At 39.1% G+C, this 25,328-nt stretch overlaps 3 protein-coding genes across 14 annotated transcripts in view; 2 read left to right on the forward strand and 1 right to left on the reverse strand.

Annotated features, from left to right (window-relative positions):
• Positions 1 to 12,209, forward strand: part of RNF111 (ring finger protein 111) — a 51,924-nt gene extending 39,715 nt beyond the window's left edge. For 4 of the 8 annotated variants that reach the window (XM_027467105.3, XM_038184943.2, XM_027467106.3 and 1 more), the window contains 4 exons: positions 5,801 to 5,893; positions 6,824 to 6,919; positions 8,517 to 8,644; positions 9,288 to 12,209. In XM_027467105.3, coding sequence (XP_027322906.3) covers positions 5,801 to 5,893; positions 6,824 to 6,919; positions 8,517 to 8,644; positions 9,288 to 9,405 — 435 coding nt within the window. In that variant the 3' untranslated portion in view covers positions 9,406 to 12,209. The remainder of the gene's footprint in view (positions 1 to 5,800; positions 5,894 to 6,823; positions 6,920 to 8,516; positions 8,645 to 9,287) is intronic. The other 4 variants (XM_038184944.2, XM_038184945.2, XM_038184946.2 and 1 more) reach the window with 3 other exon arrangements.
• A 1,043-nt stretch (positions 12,210 to 13,252) lies between these two features.
• Positions 13,253 to 19,839, forward strand: CCNB2 (cyclin B2). The gene is made up of 9 exons (XM_027467130.3): positions 13,253 to 13,456; positions 14,424 to 14,552; positions 14,633 to 14,746; positions 15,097 to 15,267; positions 15,341 to 15,499; positions 16,976 to 17,212; positions 18,407 to 18,547; positions 19,112 to 19,222; positions 19,519 to 19,839. Exons 1-9 carry the CDS (start codon positions 13,433 to 13,435, stop codon positions 19,618 to 19,620), a joined length of 1,188 nt encoding a protein of 395 aa, XP_027322931.1. The 5' UTR covers positions 13,253 to 13,432; the 3' UTR covers positions 19,621 to 19,839.
• Positions 19,840 to 21,073: 1,234 nt separating this feature from the next.
• The window catches only part of MYO1E (myosin IE), a 159,303-nt gene continuing 155,048 nt past the window's right edge, over positions 21,074 to 25,328 (reverse strand). For all 5 annotated transcript variants that reach the window (XM_072043626.1, XM_072043624.1, XM_038184873.2 and 2 more), the window contains 2 exons: positions 22,631 to 22,800; positions 21,074 to 22,160 (listed from right to left, as the gene is read on the reverse strand). In XM_072043626.1, coding sequence (XP_071899727.1) covers positions 22,084 to 22,160; positions 22,631 to 22,800 — 247 coding nt within the window. In that variant the 3' untranslated portion in view covers positions 21,074 to 22,083. The remainder of the gene's footprint in view (positions 22,161 to 22,630; positions 22,801 to 25,328) is intronic.

Consider the following 25,328-nt stretch of genomic DNA (forward strand, 5'->3'; position numbering starts at 1 on the left):
TATTGGTTTAACTAAAGAAGAAAATAATCCAGTGCTTTTGTGTTGTTCCCAGATAGAAAGCTACAAGAACAGACAGGCTCTTATCTAATGAGAAAAAATAGTTTAGGACGCTAACATTTCTAACTTCAGCTCTTGTAAAATGAATCATATTTTAATTAAATTGTCATGTGCATTGCAATGCATTGACCCTCTGCATCTGATTTCTAAAACTTGTGCTCTTTAATGAGCTTTAGTTTGTTAAAGGTACCAGCTTTCCACCCAGTGCATAAGGATTGGCGCTGGTGCTTCATTTAATTTTAAGTTTCATATGTACAGCTGGAATTCTGTATAGAGATTTGGTTGGTTTTTCAGTAATATTTGGTGTTCATCAACCTTATACCACATAATAAAATAATATGATTTTGTAGCATGAAGTATTACAAGCAGAATTAAGTGTGAGGGTTAGTCCCTTACTAAACACAACTTTTTAAATCTACAGTAGAAAAACGAGAATCTGTGTATCTTGTGACTTACACAGAATACTAGTTTTTGAAAGAATTTTTGTATGGTTATGTAAAAATATTCTTAACTTTCTTTCAAGACAAATCAAGACAAATGTAGTTGAACTGCGTAAGTGTACCATTTCTGTGTGGGTATTCTGTATGGCTAATCTGTTTCATTTAGCCCTCTAAAAGCTAGACAATGTAATCAAATGGTGGCCTCATCTAGAGACAGATGCTAAAACTGTAATTAAAAAAATCAACCTGCAAGTCTTGTCCATACAAGATTTCTGTATTAGAGGCCAGAACTGACATCTAGAGATTGGATTATAAATTTATAACTAATACTGTAATAGTGGTCTCTTTGTTCTTAAACTGCTTGATCCTTGCTACTTATCTAATGTAATAATCCTCAGGTATCTCTTATCTCTGTAGGGTTGGTAATTCTTTGTTGCACAGCTTTCATAGTTACCATAGACCATTCAGTATTATAGCATAGACAGTAAAATTATATAGCCTTATCCCTATGCATCATCTGTACAGATAATTTTTCTGCAGTCTTTTTCAGTTAGGTTTCTGTTTTTAGAAGTGGACAAAAAATGTTTCTTTCACATTTATTTCATGCAGTGTTTGGTAACAGGTAACATCAGTTGCTTTTATGTTCTCCATGAAAAAGGGCCCTTTAAATAGGTCAGTGACCTGCAGTTGTGTTAGGAGGCAGCAAGTTAAACATGTCTATTTTATCTCACTATCAGGGCTAGTTAAGTCAATTATGAGACTTATTTCCACTGTTGCTGTGGAGCTTCTAGAAACTTGAGAGGTGAGCTCATCCTTGTGTTAATGTGTTCAGAAGCTTACCTGTATTTTAACTTTTGCAGGTGTGTGCATACATCAAAAATGATACATGAGAAGTAGTTGGGACCCCCCTTTTACTCTCTTGTTAGTAGTAGAATGGAAAAAAAAACTTAGAGAATATTTAGAAGTATTTGATGAATGTCTGATAAGATACTTTGGGGAGTCTCGCCAAATAGCTGCTGTTAGTAACAGATATGTCAGATGAAGTAGGGTTCTTTAACTCTACAAAAACTTGTGCATGTGTTTGTGTAGGGCTACTGGTCCTTACAAGTCATTCATGAATCTCTGGATGAAATTGAATTCAAGTTGTGTGTGTCAAGTTTTTGTACGCATTGTCCTGACAAGGCATTTTGCAGTGTACAGACATCTGGAAGCAGTAATTCCTTGAAAGTTTGGGATCTGTTTTGAACCCTGCTGAAATCAGGTTGAGTGTTAGGCTTTGAAGCAGTGGTGCTCTGAGTCATGTGAAACGCATGCAGATTACATGCACTAGAAGAAAATAAAGGCAGGTTAAAGCACTGCTAGCAGTCGTATACAGAAGGGGCTCAAAGCGCTTTGATGGTTCTGTCCCTTCTATGGTGGTAGTGAAAGCCAAAATTTTCTTTATTTACATATACGTGAGAATATAGGAGATTTGTCAGCAAAAATGACTACTGAACATGGAGCAAATCTGTGAAGTTTATGTTAAAAAAAAATAAAAATAAAATTGAATCTTAATCAAAAGTGCCATTTTTTATTGAAGAACAACAGATGTGACTGCTTCTGTCATCAAGGTCTTTTCATTGTAACTTTAGGAACTGGGGCAGGGAAGGAGAGGCTGAACTATAGTTAAAGTCCCTCTGCTAAGGTTAGTTAATGTTATGAGGAGTGCTTTCTTTTTCGGAAAACAGGGTGTACTGAGCAGCAGTTTGCAAGTTCATTAGCTGTGTTCTTGATGCAGGTGTCATAAACACCTGCATCAAGATGTTCTGGTTTTTGTTTGTTTTTAACAAGTCTTTTGAAGTAACTTATGCAGTAGCTCAACTGAAAATCAGTTGTGTTTAATATACTTTCCAAAAACGGTGAATTGCCTGGTAGGCAGTGTGCATTTTTTGTCTTTTTTTTGGAGTTACAAAAAACTCTTGGAAGCTAATGTCTGATGTAAAGGGCATAATGGATTGTTAGGGCTAAAATGACATCAGTACTCTGTATCAATTTCAGATCTTAATCGGATGCAGGTAATGTAATTTTCATCTGGTCTACTCAAACAGACTTGCAATTTCAGTCCTCAGCAAGACAAGATAAGGATGCATTAGGGGATAGGAGTAGCATTCAGCAGCTCTGCCAGTCCAAATAGAAAAGATTTTGTTTCCCTCACCCTCTTATTAGCTTGGTAGAGGCAATTTTCACTTGTTGAAGTGTTGCTTCAGGAGGGATCCTAGATTAAAAGCAGTTTAAAGAACACTTCTTTCATGCCTACCTAGACAAGGATTAGTCTACTTCCCTCCTTGAGTTAATGCAATTACTTTGATCATTGTGACTCTGCCTGAGAGTAGTGTGTGTTCCCATCGTTATTATTTCAGTGCCTTGCATATGGTGAGGGGAAAAAAGCTCCTGTCAAAGTGATTTTTGTGATGGATTCATTCTGCGCAGCGAACTTGAATGTTTTTCAGAGGAGTCAACTAAAGATCCATGTGTCACATAAATAATGCAGCACCACATGAGAGAGACAGGAGATATTGGCTGTATATGTGCCGCTGGAGTGTAGTTATAGGTGGATGTTAAGTTTGAAATAGATTTCATTAACTGCAACAGATTTAACTGTTTTTAAAATAGGAAAAATTGAACTTTGTAATACAACTGATCCTTTTTTTTCTCCCATATAAACACGAATTCATGTTTGCTTGCTTTTTAATAGATTATGGACCACTGAAGAGCGTTTATTTTATGTTCCCCTTTGGCACAGATAGACCTAGGTCTTTAGCTATGCAACATATGTTAATTGTTCTTTTCCACAGTGTCTCTCTGAAAATTGCAACTTTTCCTTGTTTGAATTTGACTTATTTAAGAAAATTGATCAGCTTTATTTTTTCAAGTATTGACATGGATTAAAGCAGTTAACTGGATAAGTGTATTGTTAAGATCCTTAATGAGAACCGTTGAATGGAAGGTTGGGATGTGGAAGATAAATAGTACAATGCAATAGAAAAATCACTGGTGGCAGTGGAAAGGCAGAAAAATCCTGGAAATATGGAAGGTGTTGAAAACAGGATAGCAAGGAAAGCTATATCTTTCTTGTAGGCTATTTCAAACTGTTTCAGAATGATTGTGTTGTAATTGGTTCAGACTTCAGCTTGAACTTCTGAGTCACTGTACATTTTTGTTAGTAGTAGGAAACATCGTAAGGAAGTGCAAAACCAGAAACAAGTGCTCCTTTGTTTTACAGGAAACACACAGTTCTTGGCAAGCATGGGCTGAACTTTGGAGATTCAGAGTATATTGCTTTAAATTGTATATTATTATTTGACTATATCAAAAAAAGTAAGTTACTTAACATAGGCTGGCATTAGCTGTCTTTCCTTTCTTCTGCAGTTTCAAAACTTACTGAAAGTGCACTTTCATCTGTGCTTAACTTTCTTGAAGCTGTTTCAAGAGAGCAGAAATCTTCTCCTTGCAGTTGGTGACAGTTAAATGGGTAGTAGTTAGGCTATTCTCTCTTGGGCATTATTGTTCTTTCTCTTGCCCATTGTTGCTTGTAGGCACAAATGTAATCGGTTAAAATTTTGCTGTGTTAGCACATTGCTTATTCTGCAGGCATAAAAGCTATTTTGTTCTTACGAAGATAGCTGTTTCAAGATAGTGTTTTTACTTGGCCAGAAAGGTAACCTGTTCTTCAAGAATATTCTGTAAAAGAGCCTGTATGTGCCGTGTTCAGATAGTTGTACAGAGGTGCTATGCTTCCCACCAGGCTAATGTGAAGGCACGTTTAGTACTGTGAAAATATATCATGTCCCACCCAGCGTTTGTTGTGTAAATTCAGTTGTTTGTTGCAATATGTGCTCTGAGAAACTCTTGCTTTTGTGGTGGTGTTAGGAGGTTTCTCAAATAGCTTCTAGTAGCAGAACTCACTCTAGCTGGGAGACCTGACTGGCTACGTGTCACTCCAGTTGGTAACCTCTGACCTTTGAGGCAATGTCAAGTGTAATTTCTGCATCTGCTAGGGAGATGAAGTTGTTTAGAAATTTTTGCTATTCATGTCAGCTTTTAGCTACCAGACTGGATTTGAAAAACATAGAAAGGTACTGTATTGGTCTGTTAATGTTATGTGAGTAACTTTGTCTAGACCTGTGGCTCCTTACAATGCATTAACTCAGTTTTACACCCTTTATATGTTAAGAATTTGCTGAAAATCATGGAAATTGTACAAGTATTCAACTTAAAGGATAATATCTGAGATGTCTAACTTGTTGACAGACTCACGAAATTAATTTTGAGCTGTGACATACAGCAGCAGGGGCATTACTAGCTGACAGCACAGAAAGGAAGATAGCACTTCTAAAATACATTACGATATTTCCAAATGAATTGCTTCTTACAGTCCTTACATCAGTACACTCTCCGTGTTGAAAGTAAATTGAATCCACTGATCACTTTGTTTTTCTCACCTTTTTAATAAAAAAACAAATTGCTACTGTTAAGTTTCTGACCAAAAGGCAGTACCATTATTTCCTTGTCTTGTGGTAGCTGAAATGCAACTAAGAAGCTCTGCTATGAAGGTGACCCTTTGTATTTTAACTACCTTTCTGCTCTCCTGTATGAAAGCACTGGTGTTTGAAGTGCCTGCAGGGTAGTAAATCTCTGAACACTGGTAATTTGTTCACTGCTTGTATCTCTTAATATGCAAGGAAGTCAGTGGATGCTTGAACATATAGCGTATGTAGAGATGTCTATGACATTAGATGATCAGATTTATTCAAGTGTTACTTTTATCTGCCTCTAAATGTGAAGGGTGTCTAAAGATGTTCAGTTTTCTTGAGTAAGGTAAGGAAATCGGTTCTTTTTCTGGGCTGAATGTTAGCTTTGTTTCTTCCGTGGTACTAAAAACTTATATTTGAGAATCTACGAGTTTTTCTGGTAACTTCATGCATAGTCTTAGTGTGTTTGTTTACAAATAGACGTAGATAATCTAGGGTGTGTTTATACAAAGCAGGTTGAGACTTTGAGAGCTGGCAAGTGATGCCATGAAATAGGTAATGCATATCTGGAGAGTTGATAATAGAGGATCTAGTCTCACTTCTGTTTTGCTCCCAGTTATGTTCAGAGAGCTCAGAGTGGTGATAAGCTGTCGGTTATAATAGTGTATTCAAGCTGAGGAGTATAAATAAGTGATTCAATAAAAGCAAAAGGATCTTAAATTTTACAAAGTGAACAGTAAAATTCTGGCACTGTTCTGAATAGGTTTAACTTAACATCTGCTGTTTGAATAGGTACCAGACATGGCGGGCTATCCTCACATCCGTTACATTTCATCGGGATTGGATGGAACATCATTCAGAGGCCCTTTCAGGGGCAATTTTGAGGTTTGTAATAGAATAAAACTAGATCAATGCCAAAATATGTCATGAGGGAATACGGGGAGGGTGTATGGTAGAGCTAGTTTTATATGTAGATGTGAAAGAAATAAAGAAAATATTGTTAATTCATAGAATGTCCTCACTGGCATGGACTGGGAATAGATGCTGAAAGCATCTTGAGTCAGTCAAGAAAAGGTGCCGTGGATAACACAGGTTTAGGTGGTTATTAACTGACAGTACATCTTGGTCTTCTTCCCCTAAGTAGGATGTAGTATTCACGTGTCTCTGAATATCTGTGCCAGAATCCCTCCTAGTGAGGGTGAAACTTGGCAGTTTTGACAGTGCTGTCTTGTTTATTATGTAGTGCGGGAGTTGAAGCTGTTTTTGTTTGTTTGTTTTTTAAATGTAATAATAAAAAGTATCAGATGCAGAGAGTTAATGACCTAGTCCACTGAAAACATCTTCAGTGACATCTTATGTTTCTAGTAAACTTATTGCTGGAGAAAAAGAAATCAGTCATTGTATTTCATCTTAAGAAATGTCTCCCCCTGCCTCCAAGCCTTAATGACTGTTAGAAAGCAAATACTTTCCTGGTACATTTTAATTGCTTTTTCCTCAGTAGAAACACAAGTATGTGTAAATACACTGATAAACATTCCTAGCTGGCAAGCAGTTTTTGATTCTCTCACTATTATATGACTGTTTCCCTGTAACTTAAAATACCAGGTAGTGTTGTGTTTAGGGGTTTTAGTTTGCTTTTTTCATAAACCCGTAACTTCTATACAATATATCCTTTTTTGCTTTTCTTGCATTTGAATAACTAGGGAATTAAAATTTGTTTGTCAATCTGCAAATGGGTTAGAATAAAAAATATATTTTTTTCAAGGTAGTTGAACTATCAGTTCTTAGCTGTTTATTTCTTGATATTTCTTTTAGGAGCTGATTCACTTGGAGGAACGATTGGGCAATGTAAATCGTGGAGCAACACAGGGAACTATAGAAAGATGCACATATCCCCATAAGTACAAAAAGGTGAGGATTTTTTAAACTGTGGGCTGTTATATTTTCCCTAAAGTGTGGTAATGTTTGTATTTAGCTTAAATCTGCAGAAGTGTTGATTTCAAAGAGTGCATGTTTACCCTGTCTTGCAATTTCAAGGATTGTAAGCAAAGCATACAATACCACTTCCTTCATGAGGGCAATACAAAAAATGTGGTTTCTAAATAGAGATCTGTTGTAATGTGATAAGCAATGTTTTGGTATTCGTACGTTTCTGACACACAAACAGGTCAAAGCTTAGCCTTATTTATTTTGTAGTGAATGCTTGCACATACAGATATCACCTTAAGATAAGGGTGGTGAAGAGTATCCCTGGTCTTCACAGGCCAAAAACTAGAAACAGGAAAATGTTCTTTCACAGACCAAGGGAAAAGGGAAAACAAATACCTTTCAAGCTTAATGGGCCAAAATGTTTAACATTGTAGTTTTGACGAGATTCATAGCCAAATTCATATGGACAGTTCTGCTTGGGATGCTTGGTAGGTCTGATTAGTCCCACATTTCTCATTGACACCATAAACCCACTACGAGGTATTAATCTGCTTCTCCACCTAGATTTCCATTTCATTCTGTGTTTCTTTTCCAGATCAGTCAGAATAATGTTCTTTCGGTTGTTAGCTGATAACTTTACTGTGGTTTTGAACTGTGCATTTTGCATTGAAAACTGTATTTTATAGAATACCTTAAGCAATGAGGGGGACAGGGAACTAAGTGTTGTAAATGTAGATGGGGAGAAGAATGGGACAGCTGAAATTTTCAAGGTGGCTTCTTCAGTATTCAGAGTAGTTGAATACTTAATAGTAGAAATATGCCTTCTCTCCTAAATGCCTCTGTTTGGGTAAGAAATGAAATGGTAGGTTAAAATCTTGTTTCTTCCTGCATCCCAGCAGTGGCGTTCAGATGCCATCTTCAGCCACATTATTTAATAACTTGTCCAGCAATTATGAATAGCCATGTGAGCAATGAACTAGCTATTGGTAATAACTAAATAGTCAACAGGCTTCAGGGATGAGTCATCAGGTACAGTAAGACTTCATTTGGAGTTGAGTTGTAATAATTTGTTCACAACATTTACCAGCTTGATACTTACTTAAAATGTTAACCTTCACCATGCTCACATTAGGAAGACAGTCAAGTTTTGAGTCTGGTACAGAATTTCCACAACTTCTGTTCTCTCTCAATTGGTTTATTATACCATAGTATAGAATCCCATCCACATTTATGTAGTGTTCTTTATCACTTGATAAAGAGTGACTTTAAGATAGATACTGTGTGTATATTTCTTGCCTCGTTGTGAAAGAAATTAAGATACTTGCATATAAGCCACAAGTGAAGGGACTGGTTGCAACAATACTAAATACATATATTAACAGTCCAGTCACAAGAATTAATTAAAGTTGAACTATCTTGTGATTTTTTTTTGCTACAAGTGATAATTCTTCATTTGGTTCAAGCACATTTGAATAAGTAATACTTAAGAATATGGAATGTTTTAAAAGAAATGTGTGTTGAACTTGTATTAAAAACAGATTTTACTCAGTTTGTCAATAATGTCGTCTCTACTAATAAGGTAACAACTGATTGGTTCTCACAGAGGAAACTGCACTGCAAGCAAGATGGGGAGGAAGGAACGGAAGAAGACACAGAGGAAAAGTGTACCATCTGCTTATCTATATTAGAGGAAGGTGAAGATGTCAGGTAAATAGTACCACTGAATATCATAATACTGTGCTAATATTCTGGATTTGAGACCATACTTGGATATGTTATGCTACTCTTTGCAACACTACCATGTTTAACTTTTATGACTAATCATTATCTGTCCTTATAACCATTGTATAAAACAAGCTTTAATGGGAAGCCCTTATTGTTCGTTCTGTGTTGTCTTTGGGTAGGATGTAGGTTCTCTTCTTACGGTCTTCCTTAAGTTGACTGTCTGTCTTTTAACAAAAGATGAAGATGATAACATTAAAAAAAAAAGTTAGGGTATGGATGATAGTACTTCATTCAAATCATACTGTGCTCTCTGCACAGTATCTTGTGTAAGGAATTAACCAGGTGAATTCCAGATTAATTTCAACTTATCTGGAGTAATAATGCTATTTAAGCTGTGTAACAGGTTTAAATTGTTGTAACACATTAGGAGCAACCTGATACTTAACTTCATTGCCTGTTGTTGGAACTAGACAAAATGCAGGTCAACTGGAAAGGCTAGTGAAACTTGTGGAAAAACATACACATACCAAAAATACAGTGAGGTCCGCATAGCCATTGAAAAATGGCAATGTTGATGTGAAAATGTTATGTTAATGCTAATGCACTTTTTCTGTTTTGATGACAGGCGACTTCCATGTATGCACCTTTTCCACCAAGTATGTGTAGATCAGTGGCTGATTACTAACAAGAAGTGCCCCATTTGCAGAGTGGACATTGAGGCTCAACTGCCTAGTGAAAGTTGACACCATTTTCCAGAACTATGGTCCTCCTTCTCGCTCCCTCTCATCCTTCCTGGTACTGCAGTCAACCAAAGATGGCATGACTTACCTGCGCAGATTTGGAAGCATTGAACCTAGAGTGCTGGCTCTGCTATATGGTACAACTAATGCTAGACCTACAGTTTATGTAGAAGACAGTTGAGTTTCAGTATATTTATAAAACTTTTTTTTTTAGGTTTTACATCTTTCTTTTGATTCATTACTGTATTTTTGCATGGTTCCTTGTATTGCATTTGTTTGCACATATTATGGGCTTTGTGACCCCAAACTTGCAGGCAAGATTAGCTGCTTTAGTAAGTAGAACTGTGTGGTCTCTTTTTTTTTTTTTGGTTTGTTTTACATAGTATCAAGCTTTGAAAGTATGATTTCACTCATTACTAACCTCGGATTCCTTAATTTAATCAATCATATATTTTAGTTTAATGTATAAAGATCATCTAGAAGAGGATAATATTATGTATTGAGACATTCCTTAATTAGGAAAAAATGGCTGCTGTATATTTACAATATCAGTTCTGAGTCAAATAACATCCTTAATAGTGGGAACAGAATACGAACTATATTCAGTTTGACTGATACATATAGCATACTCATCACCAGAGTTTGTCTGATCAGATTTGTGTTTGTTTGAAGATTTCAGCACAATGCAGATATATTTGAATGTCAATATTAAACATTTAGACTGCTGTTCAGATTGTATTTATCATTTTCTTCCTATGTCTAGAAATTTGAATCCCTAACTTAATATTTGCTGCTGTGAAACAGCTCTCTAGTGAACACTAAATGTTGATTTCAGTTAGCTGGATTGTAGATACTTGCAAATTGAAAGAATTATTAGGGAAATGGAAAAATAGCTTAGAATCTTTGTTTGGTCTTCTGCTAACTTAAGTTGAAGTATCTGTGCACATCAAGGTTGTTTGTTTTCTAATATAAAAACCATTCAATCAGGATTTAGAGCTGCAGGGTTTTTTTGTGTGTTTTTTGACACATACACGTGCATTCGTAGAACTTCTAAAGGTTCCAGGCTTGTCTTGGGATTTTTATTAGTTTTAAAGTTAATAAAATTAGCAAAATTCAGCTGTCTCTTGTTTTATTTTTCATTAGTAAATTGAAAGCCTGTAAATTTCTGTAGAAACTGAGACACAAATTGTGGTTACCTAGTTTTGCCTTTGATCATAGATTCCCTCTATAAATTACCAACAGTCCATCACTGATTGAAATATTTTCTATAGTTAAGATTTGCTGCATAATATAGTGTATAGAATTAAGTTATAATGTACTAACATTTCGCCTTTGGAGGAAGTTTTAATCCACATCAGGTCTCAAGTTGCTCATAAACATTGTCTCACATATAATAGATTATAGTTTATTTAAATGTGCTCAAACAGTTGCTGAAAATTGCGAAAACGTTGAGACAGTATTACTGTCACATTGGAAAAGATGTTCCTAGGGGATCATATATGAACATGTCAATAAGCTTGCATTAAGCTACCTGCTTTGTAAGTGGATTGAATAATAAATACCTTCAGTTTCTCTTGTCTTTGTCTTTCATAATCAGATTAAGTGTAAAACAGTTTACAGTAAACCTAGAAAACAATGTTATGTTTACACTAAAAAAGTGATCCATTTATAAATATTACCTTATCTAATTTAATGCCTGTTTTTTGTCTGGTTAAAGCTGCTTCCCCCTTTTTTTTGTCCTCTAATCTGTTAGGAGTAGCATTTCCCAACGCAGTGTCTATTGCTGGCAACAGACTTAACACCTCTGGCACTGAGGCATTAAGTGGGGAGAATTTTTTTTTCCAGCATGTGTGTTAAATGAACGTTCTCAAGCTTAATTGCATTGCTAAGACTGAACTTAAAACCACTTTGTGTTTGTACAATGGGGAATATGGGAGAGAGGTAACATGATTTGATTGCTTCAAAACCTGGCATGGTTTTATGCTAAACCTTCTTGAATATTATGGCTATGGGAAACTGAAAGTGAGTGTGAAATTGAAGCTGCATTGTTTTTGTTTTTTTTTTTTAAAAAAAAAAAGTTACTGGGAAGGACTGAACTTTAAACACTTCCTATTCTTCAGTGACTGTTGAAAAGGAGGAAAGTTAGTTGACCACTGATGCTTGAAGTTTGACAATAATCACTTTTAAAAAGTTTCCAAGAAGGTACTTGAGAGACTTGGGGCAAAAAAAAAAACAAAACACAACAACCAGGGCCTGTGAAATAAATGAGACCCTGGGTATGTGATATAATCTCTTGGATTTCTTAGAAGACAAAGAAGCACAGGTTTGTGGGATTATTTTTAGGGATTCTCTTACGCACCTAGTCTGGGTGCCTGGTACTAGAGGTATTTTAGTGGCCCATGCGTTGACTTGTTTTATAACTGCTACTGATATTGTCTTGCTCTTAAATGTATGCATAACATTGTAATGTGATGTTGAACACTTAGGTATTTGCCAGGAATCAGTGTTCTGATCTGATATGCTATTGCAGGGGCTACTAAAGCTGCAGCCTATTTCTATTCCAGAAAGTTGTGACTTAACCATAATTTAAAGGAAAGAAAATGAATAGGCTTTTTGATTTTGAAAATTTCCACCACTTACTGTGCTTTACATGCTTAGATGCATTGCCTTAAGTTTTCTGCAGCATCTTTGACTTTGAAGATAAGATTCTCAACAGTATGCATTAAATTACTTTTCATATAAAGTTCCATTGTCAAAAGAAATCCTTTTGTATGCAATAAATAAAATGTTAGACTGGTATCATTCAAGACCTGTTTCTTATGCAAGTTTTTTTCCTTCTGCCGTCCTTACTTTGCTTTTGTAAGTCTTGATCTGTAAAAATTCCTTTGTGTATGTGTATTCTCAAAGGTACTGACAAGGAAAAATAGTCTCAGTGAAGGATCAACCAACACTTAGCGGCAGTTCAGTGTGATAGTAAACAGTGTCATTTATCTGAAGTTTAGGAATTCAAGAAGACTGATCTTAAAAAGGCTATCAAAATGCTAATGTGTGCATGCGAGTAAACAGAAAGCGAGTCAGTTTGGGGAGACTGTTAGGCAATTGTAAGTAGACTTTTCTGTCTTGTTTTATGCAACTACTCTAGTATCAAAATTCTTGGATCTCAGGAGCATGGTACAAAACATTGCATTTGTGCTAGTTACATCTTCAGTGTGCACAGGCTCCAAATTTACAGTCTTGGAGGCTTTTACTGAATCTTCAGTACTGTTATGTTTTAAAATACCACAAGCAAGGTAAGATTTACATTTATTAAAAAAAACAACAAATAAACAAAACCCTCAATGGAATATTACGTCGTTGAAAGGGGGAAGGTGAAGTAGGGATTTGGATACAACAGCACTTGAGCACTCTTAAGGGTGTTTTGTTTTTGTTTTGAGGGGAGGGTTTTTTGTTTTTAGTTTACTTGCAGTAAGAAATGCACGAGCCACGCCCCAGTGCTTGCTTTAGTTAACTGTAATAAAAACCCCTGCATGATTTTTTGGCTCTTTCTTTAGCGAGAGGGGGTTGGGGGTAGGGAAGCCCTCCCCAGAGCGATGTCCTTGCAGCGCCCTCCCTTGTTGTCCTATTTCCACGACTCCCAACTCGTTGCTTTTGCTTTTTTTGTTTGAGCTCTGACGGGGGGGGGGGGGGGGGGGGCCGAGGCTGAGGCGGGCCCTGCCTCCCCTCAGGGCTCCCGCCCGCCACTGCGCCTGCGCCGTCCGCACACGGGACCGCGGGGGCAGCGCTTGGCGCCTGGGCCCCGCCCCCCGGAATTGCCGGACGCGATTGAAACCGTTTCCTCTTCGGGCGGGGCCCCGAGGGGCGGGCCAATGGAGCGCGTGCATCGTACGAAGCTGCCCAATAGGAGCGCGGGAGAGAGTTTAAAGGGGAGCGGCGGCGGCGCGAGGCAGCAGTTGGGGGTCTCTGTCTGTGGCAGCGGCGCGGCGGCGGCAGCAGCAGCAGCAGCAGCAGCAGCCTCCCCCATCGCCGAGCCATGGCCGTAACGCGCCGCGCAGCCGTGAGTGCCGGGGGGACGGGGGGCGGCCGGGCCCCGCTCAGCCGCCGGGCGAGGCGCTCGGAGAGCTCCCGGCACCTGCCCGAGCGCGGGGCCCGCGGGCGGTGGGCGGGCGGCCGGGCAGGGCCTCGCCCTGAGGCCGGGCAGGGCCTGGGGCGCCGCGTGCCCGCGGGGGGCTGGGGGGGGCCCTGAGGGGAATGGAGGGCCGGGGGGAGCCCCTGAGGCGCTGGGTTCTGCCCTGGCGCTCCTCCGCTCGCAGCTGGGCCCGGCCTCCCGCTGCTGGCGGGGGGTGGGGGTGGGGGTGGGGGTGGGGGTGGGGGGTCGGGGTGGGGGGGGAGGGATCCTGGCTGCTCAACCGCGAGGTGAGGGAAGGAAACGAAAAAACCGCAACTTTGATTATTTTTTTTTCTTCTGGGATAATTCTGCAAGGGTTAAAAACTTTAGCTCTTGAAAAGTAGCGTTTGTTTGGTGTTGTGTTTCTTTTTTGTTCTTTTTCCTTTCCCCACGGCAAACAGCGGCGTTTATCTCCATCTATATAAGGATTTCTGTTACATGGCGTGAAATTTGGGGAATGGTTGGACCAGATGATCCTGGAGGTCTTTTCCAACCTTTAGAATTCTGTGGACAAAAAGCGCCTTGCTCATCTTCATGGAAATGCTGCTCTGGTTACTGGGTGGGGAAACACGGTAGATAGCTAGGGGGCGGGTAAGAGCTCTAACTTGTGAAATGGAATTAAAAGGCTGTAAGGAAGAATGAGATGGGGTGTGCTTTTCATGGTACTCTCTTCAGTCTGTGTGCTTGAGACTTCTTCCTGGAGCCCATGTGAATGCGTAGGAAATAAAAACTACGACATTTGGTAGTAGATGGCATACATACAGGTATACCAGTACAGTGGGTGGTAAGTGCTATGAACGTCGTCGGGTATCTGAAGTTAGTCTCTGACTTTTAAACTGAATTTTTACTTTTTTAGATCACCATGGGGGTGGAGAATGCTGTGACTGAACTTAATGGTAAAGCCAAAACCCAAGTGACTGCTAAAAGGGCTGCTTTGGAAGAAATAGGAAACAAAGTTACAACAAGAGGAACGCGTGCAGCTAAGGTAAAGTAACATTTGAAATCTACTGATAGGGAAAAGATGCACAGCTAGCTCTGTACTAATAACTATTGATTTCACCGTAGAAAACAGACTGCTTCAAACCACCCGCAAAGCCCAGTAAGATGACGAATACAATCGTACAGCCTAAACCTCCTGCTGCTGTGAAAAAAGTGTTCAAAGAAACTACTGTTCCAAAGGTAGGAAGTTATGATGCTAATGGGCTTCTTAATCTCAGCTCTGTAAATGAGAGTGCTAACATCAAATTTTATTTGTAGATGTATCCTGTTTCCATAATGGAAAAGCAAACCCTTTGTACCGAGGTTTTGGTTCAATACATGTGCTTAAAGGCTAATATTAAAGCAACAGAATTAGTTGTTGAAGTACTACAGGGTGATGCCTACAGATTTCTCTTTCAGTGGGCAATTACTAAAAAGTGCATCTTCTTCAACTTTTATCTTAAGAAATTGTTACATTAGTAACTTGAAAAACGTGAGGATAAAGGAACATTGCCGCTTTGTAGTTATGTAAGCACTGACCTGTTCCATAGGTTCTGTCTCCTGTCCCTATGGATGTATCTATGCAAGAAGAGGATTTGTGCCAAGCTTTCTCTGATGTATTGCTCAACAATGTAGAAGACATCGATGCTGAGGACTGTGGGAATCCCCAGCTCTGTAGTGACTATGTAAAGGACATCTATCTGTATCTGAGACAGCTTGAGGTATGACATACTGAATCTGTGCTGCTGCAGCGTGGTGTTTATCTTGTTGCTCATGCAGCTCTTTCTCCAACAGCTGCAGCAGTCGGTACGCCCACATTACCTTGATGGGAAGACGATCAATGGGCGTATGCGTGCAATTTTAGTTGACTGGCTTGTCCAGGTCCACTCAAGATTCCAGCTTCTGCAGGAAACACTGTACATGTGTGTTGCGATTATGGACCGTTTCTTACAAGTAAGTCTACAATGTTTGTCAACATGTTTGGATTACACGATTTGTTCACTGACTGGAGATTAGTCAGACTTGTTAGTGTCACCGATAAGCACCAGCCTCAGGCAACGGGGAGATGAACAGCTTGTTCTTCTATCCTCTGTGCAAATATTGTGGATGGAGGCCTGCAAGCTTGGTAAGAGAGCTTGCTGATGGAGTGAGTCCTCTGTTGGTGTGATGGCCCTGTTCGTGTGACATAACAGAATCTTGAGGGTTATGGTGCTGGAGTGAAAATTTTTACTCCATTATGTGTAAAATGAACATTAAAGTTAACACCCCTGGATATGATAATGAGCATAATGAGGTACATGCTAAACGTATTATTACTGTAGTACTAAACTCTTCACCCAAATCGTGCTAAACATCACACCTGAGATGGAATAGTTAAAGAAAAAGTTTGTGTTAGGGGGAAAAAAAGTTAGTGACAAAGAAAGGAAAGCTTAGGGAAGAAAAAAGAAATTGGAAAGCTAGAGGAGGCAGTTGATGGACTGGGCTCCTTCTCCTCTGCCAGGACAGCGACACCTTGGTAAGCTCTGTGCCTTCACCTTTTGGTGAGGGATAGATATTTGCTAGCACTATTACATGTTAGTGCTATTGCAGTAAGTGTATTTATTCAATGGCATTTCTAAATCTGTTATATCTGTCACCTTATTAAATACATTCAACTTTGTGGAACTCTCTCAGTGAAAGCCCTTGGCAGGGCTGTGAAACAAGCAAACGTTGACTCTGTTCACTTTAATGCGACACTAAAATTGGAGTAGTCAGCAGGATTGCCATGGGTAAACTGCTGCAAAAATCTAAGTGCGCACCATCCAAAGCAGGAATAGAAGTGAAACTAGGGACAGAAATTAGGGAACTTAAAATGCTATTAGTCTCAGCTGAAAGGCGAGGAAAAACAACTACAGGAAGCATTTGATCTCTTACTAAATCATGCTATGCCTGGTCTCTGCTAAACAAATCTGCAAATTGATACACTGTGCAAATCCTGAGACGTGGGATGGACATTGGTATGGTAATGATACTAACAATTGGTGGGATCTTAAAATCTTACCCCAGAACCAGTACTTACATGACCATTAATCAAAACTGGAATTGCAAATGATAGTGATAACGATGTTCATACCCACAGTATGAACCATCCCATTGTCTCCAGCTGAATTAGCAACGTTGCAGAAAAAGTACAAGACAGTAACTATCCTTTTAAAGGAGTTTGATTAATCCTAAGAAGTCTGCTGCTCTTCATATTAGAGTTCTGTAACACAATGTCTTAACTCCCAAGTTGTGATTCTCTGAGCTTGTCATTACTTCTGACTCAAAAGTAGAAAATTTCTTTTATGTCTTTAAGAATAAACACATACTGGCATTTAAGCCGATGAATTTGAATCTGTGTGTCTAGAGTTCGATATTTTGGGTCTTACTTTTCAAATTCTTATATTGCAGACTCATTCAGTATCTCGTAAGAGACTTCAGTTGGTAGGTGTAACAGCGCTGCTTCTAGCTTCAAAATATGAAGAGATGTTCTCTCCTGATGTAGCAGACTTTGTTTACATTACTGACAATGCTTACACTGGTGCTGAAGTTAGAGAAATGGAGATGACAATACTTAAAGAGTTGAACTTCGATTTGGGGCGGCCTCTTCCACTTCATTTCTTAAGAAGAGCATCAAAAGCTGGAGAGGTGGGTACTTGTCCTTACTGAACCTAGAACCTTGCCTTATTGCCTAGAACCTTCCTGTGTATATATCATAGAATGATTAAGATTGGAAGGGAGCTTTGGAAGTCACTTGGTCCAACCCCCATGCTCAAGCAGGGACATTTAGAGCTGCTTACCCAGGACTACATCCAGGCAGCTTCTGAAGATCCTCAGGAAGGGAGAGTCCATAACCTCTGGGCAATGTGTTCCAGTTCCGTCACGTGCACTGTAAAGAAGTGCTTCTTGCTGTTCAGACGGAACCTGTTGTGTTCCAGTTTGTGCCCATTGCCTCTCCTCTGGCATTTGGCACTGCTGACCCTGTCCCCATCCTCATTGCACCCTCCCTTCAGGTATTGATACATGCTGATATGAACACCCCTGACAGTCAAGATGGTGTAAAGATGGTAACACTTTGGTTGTTGTTATCTTGCTTGCTTTGGTGTGTCAAGGAATGCTCAGTTATGAAACTGCAGGCAGAGGAATAAGACCTCACACTGTGGCAGCCAGCAGTGGTTTCATGTTTGTATTTACTGGGGCCTGTGTTCAGTCTTAATTGCAGTGAGTTTACAGTAAACTGAACACACCTAGAGCAGAGCCCCAGCTTTCAGAGTAGCCTCTTGTCTGGTAATCAGGGTGTTCCTCATAAAAGGCAAGCAATATCAGTTCTTTGTGATTCTTGGATGCAAATGCTGTATTATCTTAAGAATCAAAAGGAAAGTTTTCTGTTTGAGCTGAGCCTTCACTATTAGGAGGCTCTTACACTTAAGTAATCTGCCTGCACTTGAAGTGGGCTTCATTTACTTTAACAGACCACTAAGTAGTTCTTGAAGTTAGCTGATGCCTTAATGAAGATCTACTTAATGTATATTTTTCCCCACCTAGTAGTATATTTACAGAGGGAGCGCTTGTAGCCCTTAGCTGGGTACAGCATTGCCTGATGCTGCCTTTTTTCTGTTAAAATCTCTCACTTGTCTATGTCTAAATGCCAAATGGCTGCTAGACTGCACTGGTTTGGAATTCTGAAGTAACTGCTAATTAATATGGTCCTTAGGCCTTAATAAAGATCTTGGCAAAACAAGATTAGTCAACTTATTAATTAATTGAAAGAATAAACAACCCTGAAGTATCTTGATGAGGCGAAGTGAAACTTTGTGTCTTAACGAACTCTCAATCTGATAGGCTGATGCTGAGCAACATACACTAGCAAAATACCTGATGGAATTGACATTGGTAGACTATGACATGGTACACCATCATCCTTCAGAGATTGCAGCAGCTGCACTATGCTTGTCTCAAAAGATTCTGGGACAGAACAAATGGGTAAGTATTTTAATCAAACACATTGTGAGTTTTTTTCCTCCAGTCAATGGAATTAAACTGTTAAAACCACTACTGAAGGAAATTGTGTTTACATCAGTAATAATGTGGGGGATCAAATGACATTAGGACAGGCTGATGCAAAGCTGAAGGTAGAATATGGAACATACCATTAAAACCAAAACTGACTTTTTCTGTATGAACACCACTATACAATGGTTTCCTATGAAAGTGTTGAGTTACAGAAAACTACACTCTAAGTAGCTCAGGTAGGATAATGAAGCTATGGACTGTGAATAGTAAATTGTAAATCAGCTACTGGTTACTCTTGCAAGGGTTGTTTCTTTTGTCTTTCATGCATTACGAAAACATGATTCTTGGTATTTGTGTCCAGATTTCACTGCACACTAGATATGATTCTGAATTTGTCTTCTAAACTGACAGTACTACAACTGCTAGCACTCAAAGTTAGTAGTTGAAGCCTGGGGTGCTGGCTACCTGAAGTGATTGTGCCGTAAGCAGAATCCCCACTTTGTAAATCTTAAATTTCTTACTGTTACACCGTAGGGTACAAAGCAGCAGTACTACACTGGGTATGCAGAAGACAGTCTTGTGATGATTATGAAGCATATGGCCAAGAACGTGGTTAAAGTAAATGGGAACTTAACAAAATACACTGTAAGTATAAATACTTAAACTTTCTAATATTTTAGTAATACCTTTGCTGCATATTGTGACTCCTTAGATAAATGTTCTGTGTATGTTACCTTAAAGCGTAAGCTATTTAGACAAGCCTGTGAAAAAATATTCAATCAGTACTAACAATTACCAAACATTTAAAGGAAAACTGTGCTCTTGCTATTCTGTATGCTGGTTCACTTCTAACCTTACTTTTATTTTCAAAACAGAATAATTGAACAAAGTAAGGGTTGTGTGTGTAGATCTTCTGTAACATTATTCCTCTGCCTCTGCAGGCTATAAAGAACAAGTATGCGAGTAGCAAACTCCTGAGGATCAGCTCAATCCCTCAACTGAACAGCAAGACAATCAAGGACCTAGCATCATCACTCTTATGATAACCCTAGACAGATGTATCTGATGATATGCACTTTGTCCTTAGTTGTCTATTGAGATAAAGCTACTGGTCTTTGTAAATAGCATTCCAGCCTTACCACAGACGTTTCAGGCCCTCTGAAGGTGAAATTTTAAACTTGCTTTGTAATACAACTGTATGCTCAGAAATAAAGCTCTTCTCTTTTAAAAAAAAACAAAACCATAAAAAAAACGAACAATAACGCCTCTCTGCAACTGTGAATCTTTTAAGGGCAATATCTAGAAATACCTGCAATTTGATGCTGAATTAGGACATTGGACAAAGTAGGTGACTGATACAATGTGCAGTTAGATACGTGTATTTTCTGCAGTTGATCAGTATCTTTTGGCTTTGCATTTAGTAATTTGTTCACACTTTTAAAGAGCAGGACTTTTCCTTGGTATACATTATGGGATAGTGAATACGGTGTTTATTTCAGTGCCATGTCCCAAAGAAGTCTTCAAGAACTTGTTTTGTTGTAGTTTGTTGACTTATAGCCTCCTACTTTTCCCAGCTTTAACAGATGCAGCCTTGTAAGGCTTTGTGTTCAGGCAACGGAGTGAAGATAAGGCAATGTGTTGTCTGTCTTTGTACGCCTAAACAGAGCTGAGGCAGGAAACTCCTCTGTGATGCCAGACTACTGTGTGCACTGGCTGTAGATGTAGAACTACAGGGATCAGACCTTTGTATCAGTTTGCCTCTTAAAACCTACTCTACTTCTTAAACAAAAACAAACAAACAAAAAAAACTAGCTTCTCAATGCCTGTTCTTTTTCTCCTTTTTATTTTTTTCAGTAAACCTCAATACCTGAGAGAATACAATACACTTACAATATCTGATTTCCTTTGTTATTCTTTTCTTCTAATAAGCACAGGTATTTACTTGTATGCTCAGAGGAATATAAGCACGTAAGTACTACAGCTCTTCTGCCTCACTTCATTTATGCTTATTAACTTAGTACTATGTGTTTAATGTTGACCTGCAAACTGCTAGTCTGTAAATTAGGCTGAACTCCATGAGTGTGTGGGCTCTGATGTAGAAGGCAAGTCCCCAGTACTACAGAACTGTGCCGAGGCCTCAATGCCATCCATGCCTGTTGGAGGTTGAAGCTGCAGACTTTTATCTTTATGGCAAGAGATTTCTCTCCCATAGAATAAGTGAAGTCTAGCACTTAATGCAAATAGGTATTTTTGAAGGAGTCAAATCTCTTAATGGAGATGGAGTTTGTGTTCCTAAATGAAGCTTAGGAGGGACAGGGTTCAACACTAAAACAGAAAAAGCTCAGAGGAAAAAGTGTAGTGCATAGCTCTTCATCTGGGTAGAGTGAAAACAAGCTGAGTTAGAGCACAGTAGAGGATTTTTTTTTTTTGAACACGTGGTTAAGAAACGTTGGTATATATATATATATATCTGAAAACAAACTGCACAGAGACCTGTTGAGCTAACTGCTGCTTGTTTTATTTTATGGAGGTTCACAAGGCAAAGCAATGAATGCTGATAACTGTATGGCAAGCAACAGTCACTCTCAATGGTGTGGGAGGCAATTAGACTTAAGCAGTAACACTTGCTTTTACCATTTAAAAGGAGTAGTGCATATCTGTAAGTACCTGGCATAAAAATTCTAGTAGAACTACTTTATGGTAAGAACAGTGGAATACTATGTTATACATTCATACATGTTTCTACCATATTCAATTTTTATATACAGTATAGGATTTGTTTCTATAAATGTACAGCTGTGCATAAAGACATTTCTTATAACAGGTAGAGCATTAAACAGAATTCCAACATGGGCCAGCCATATTCCAATATAAATCTTGAAGGCAACATTGTTTAGCATACAGTACTACATAGTTTTGTTTAAACTTCTTGTAGTGCCTGTTGGGAGTCCCTAAATACATCAGTAAATGCAAACCAATTCTATTACATCTCTGTACAGAATTATTTAAATATACCATCGCAGTAGATTTTTAGATGGTAATATCCCAAATGACCCTAACTTTTAAACACGTAGCAGCATATTTAACATGTTCCCCAGAATGATCTGCATTAGAGGAAATGTGCATTTAACATAATCTTCATCAGATAATTAAAAAGATTACTGATATTCAACTAAAGGCACTTATTAAATACACCTTAAAGTCCCTGGTCCCAGACTGCAAAGCACCTTTCTGTTTCAGAACAATGACAGGTTTGAGTATTTTCACTTACTAGGTGTTAACCAGGTTTTAAATATAATAAATAATTAGTCAGTATGTCCATTGCTGTATGTTTCTGAGACAAATATCAAAGTCTCTGCTGTGGATAAGTTTCTTGTTCCTTGTATACAACTTTACTGGTGAAAAATGCTGAGAATAGCAGATCTCAGGAGAACAGTGTCCTGAAGGTAAGGGAAAACATCTTAAAACATCGTTAGCTTCATAGCATTTTCTTGCCTAACAGTCTTTTATATCTTGGTGACATAATTGTTAGGAAATAGACCTTGTTTCCCTCGTAGTCTTCCTGTCCACCAACCAGAAGGATCTGTGACAAAGAAAGTAAAGTAAGGATAGAGGTTTTGTATACCTTATTGTATAGTTTCTGAGGCAAGCCCACAAAGCTGTTCTGACAGCCTTCTCACGAAGGATAATGATAAATGATTTGGAGAACTGAATTTGCTAATCACAGCAACTTCAGGTTAGGTTGCTTTGGATGAAATCAAAGAGTTGGAGCTGGATTTACTTGGTTCTTGTGGGTGGATTAGGCTAACTTTCAGTCAGAACCTGGATAGTTACACTCTAAATTGACAGATCTACAGTAGCAAATAAAGTGAATAGCTTTCAACTGTCAACGCTGATATTTTAAAGTGCATAGGTGTGACTGTTGTGGATGTCTCTGCTCTCTGAACTATCACAGAAATTTGCAAGCTGTATCAGGGAAGATAACTTGAGGGTACCTCCAAAAATCGTTCTTAACTATGAGTAACAAAAGCTTTTTTCTATGTTTCTACGTACCTTCTTTGATTATATCGATCACGTCGTTGGCATTAAAGCTAAGTTCATCTGTGTCCTGAGCATCGTATGCATACAGTGCCCTGCACTGTGGTACCTGAGGCTTAGGTTTTGGCTGTGGTTTAGGCCTTCCTCCAGCTGGTGGGGGCCGGTTTGTGGTCTGCCTGCGAACACTTAAGAGAGGATGGAAGGGAAATGTTAATGTGTTTCAAAGTTTATTATGACTTGAACCTAAGCTTTATCAACCCATCCCGATGAACAGATTGTAAAGAATATCATAGAAAAGGGGAAAATAGCTCTTAAATTTCACACCAATTAAATATAGGCATATAAGGCTCTTCCCCATGAAAGGGTTAAGAGTTGCTGTTTACTTCCTACTGAAAATGGATGAACGAGTACTTCCAAACAGTAGTTTAAATACATAGGTGAAGATAGTGCTTAGACCAGAACGTAAATAAATGGGCACATGCAGTTCGTGCATATCTTGGCAACTACGTGGCTTAGTCTAGCTCCTTCTGTGCTCCCATTTCAGCAGGAATTTAATTTCCAGTAATAAAAACAAAGTTCTAGCTCACGGGTTTGCTACTTTACCATTCTTGTGACTAAGCTGTAAGAGAGACTGTCCTAAGTTGTCTCAGATTCCAGGACCGTCTATGGACTTGTTCTGTTATAGTCAACTCTGCAGCAGGGGAGATGCTGCACAAAGTCTGTCACAGCTATGACCACTCCAAAGATTAGGAAAAGGAAAGGGAAGAAATGTGTTTTGTCAGCTCATCAGCTAATAAAGGCTGGAAGAAAGAACAGGTATTAGATGCAATATGTCATTTTAGTTGTTCATTGCACTTCCTATTTTAAAAGCTGTGGTGGAGGAGTGGGGATGGGGGAGCTGAACTGTGATAATGATATGTGATACCAGGACAATGCAACATAGCTCTTGCAGAAGATGTTTGTAGTTACTTATAATAAGTCCTACACTTCATTTTTGTCAGTGAGCTGCATCACAGAATGAGCTGGGGTTGTCTTAAAGTGTGGCTTAGCATTTTGGGACTAAATTTTTCAAGTGGAGGGAGGATTGTTCTCCTGTTGTTAGGCTGCTGATTTTGCTTGGGATATAATACAGTGTGTAGCCTAGACCAACTAGATAGATGTGGAAATATGTTAAGCATAAGTCTCACAAAAGTAACAGCTTTTCTGGGCCTACAGCAGAACAAGAACATCTTAAATGAAATGTCTTGATGGTGAGAGCACGGTGGGTTTTTGTTTGCCTTTTTTTTTTTTAATTCGGACTTGTATTAGATTGTTAGTAATCACTAGAAATTAAAGATGTGTTAATACAGAAACCTTGTTAAAGATAAAACTTAACTTGGTAAAAATACTACCCTTAAAATGACATCAATAACAGCTTAAAATAGTAAATTCATAATGCCTCATAATGTCTTGTGTACAGCTACACTAGAGGAAAAACTGAAAAAAAAATCTGGAAGCCACTGCTGAATTATGGCAATACCGCTTCATTTTAGTAAATTAAGGACCTCAACACTTAGGAGGAAAAGCCTTGCAAATGTCACTTGTGTATTTCCTTTGTTCTTTTGCTTTTTGGGATATTTGTTTTCCATAGTAGCTGAATGTATCAGAGAAACTTATAGATAGTCCCATCGAAATGTCTGGCTGTGCCACTGAACAGGTTCAGCTGAAAGGAAGACCAGGAGGAACCCCTCAGGTGCCCTTTCTGAACTCTGGCATATCTGCTGCCTTAATTCCTTTGTGAGTCTGTCTCTTTTTTTTCTTGTTTTTAGGCTGTTTTTGGACTGACTGGGGGAGTGGGTATAGGTGAGAAATGATACACTAGCTTGGTGAGATAGTTTGGACCAGTTGTGTCCCTAATTGTGCTGGCCAGGAGTGCAGGCAGTAAGAAGTGAGGTGATGAAAAGGAACAGAACTTGCATTGCCGTCTGTACTGGATCTTGAGGTATTGGTATCAGGGAAATTAAAGCCTGAACTGTGTTGGTGCCTCGTCATACTTCACTGCACACGTTTCAGTGCAGCGCCCCGTGTGCACTGATCAGTGTAGTTCCCATGCAATGGCAAGGCTTTGAGGTTGCTGCCAGTCCCCAGGACTATATCCAGGATTAGGAAAATGGATGACTAGGAAGAGAGCTGCCAGGTAAACTATTTCTTTAATATGTCTTCTGCTGGAAGATGAGCTACACCGGACATGTACCTTAGCCTTTCTGCTGGAGTGGTAGGACACACTTGTATTTGTCCAGGCTCTCTAAAAAAATTGAATATACTGCCCCTTGCAGCAGGAACAAAAAGCCAGGCAGAGCACAACTCTGCTGTGCAGCGCGCTGTGTGGTCACAGCAAGTCCCAGCAAAAACGCTCTCACCTCCAGTCAGGCCTGCTCCTGCTGACTGCGCCTGGCTCCAGCCTCCCCCGGCCGCCAGCAGGGTGCGTGCGCACGCCTCAAGCACAGCGGGGCACAGCCGGCCGGAGGACCAGTACCAGCACGGGCCTCTGCTGGGGTTGTTCCCAAAAGTACAGCTTTTTGACTTATTTTTAATATACTTGCTGTTTTCCCTCAGGACACTACTGTATTCTTATAACGGACCATTTGACAGTGTTGCACCATGCTTTTTCTGCTTGGAAACTAGATTATAAAATGGCTCTGGAAACGCCTACTGAAATATGGCTCAGTAATGA

This window comes from Anas platyrhynchos, chromosome 11 (genome assembly GCF_047663525.1).
Source record: "Anas platyrhynchos isolate ZD024472 breed Pekin duck chromosome 11, IASCAAS_PekinDuck_T2T, whole genome shotgun sequence".
NCBI lineage: Eukaryota > Metazoa > Chordata > Aves > Anseriformes > Anatidae > Anas > Anas platyrhynchos.

Excerpts from the sequence above, each read along its gene's own strand:
- CCNB2 (XM_027467130.3), top strand. The coding sequence starts at position 13,433 with ATGGCCGTAACGCGCCGCGCAGCC. Across the intron at positions 15,500-16,975 it reads TTATGGACCGTTTCTTACAA|ACTCATTCAGTATCTCGTAA; the intron begins GTAAGTCTACAA and ends CTTATATTGCAG. Across the intron at positions 19,223-19,518 it reads GGAACTTAACAAAATACACT|GCTATAAAGAACAAGTATGC; the intron begins GTAAGTATAAAT and ends CTGCCTCTGCAG.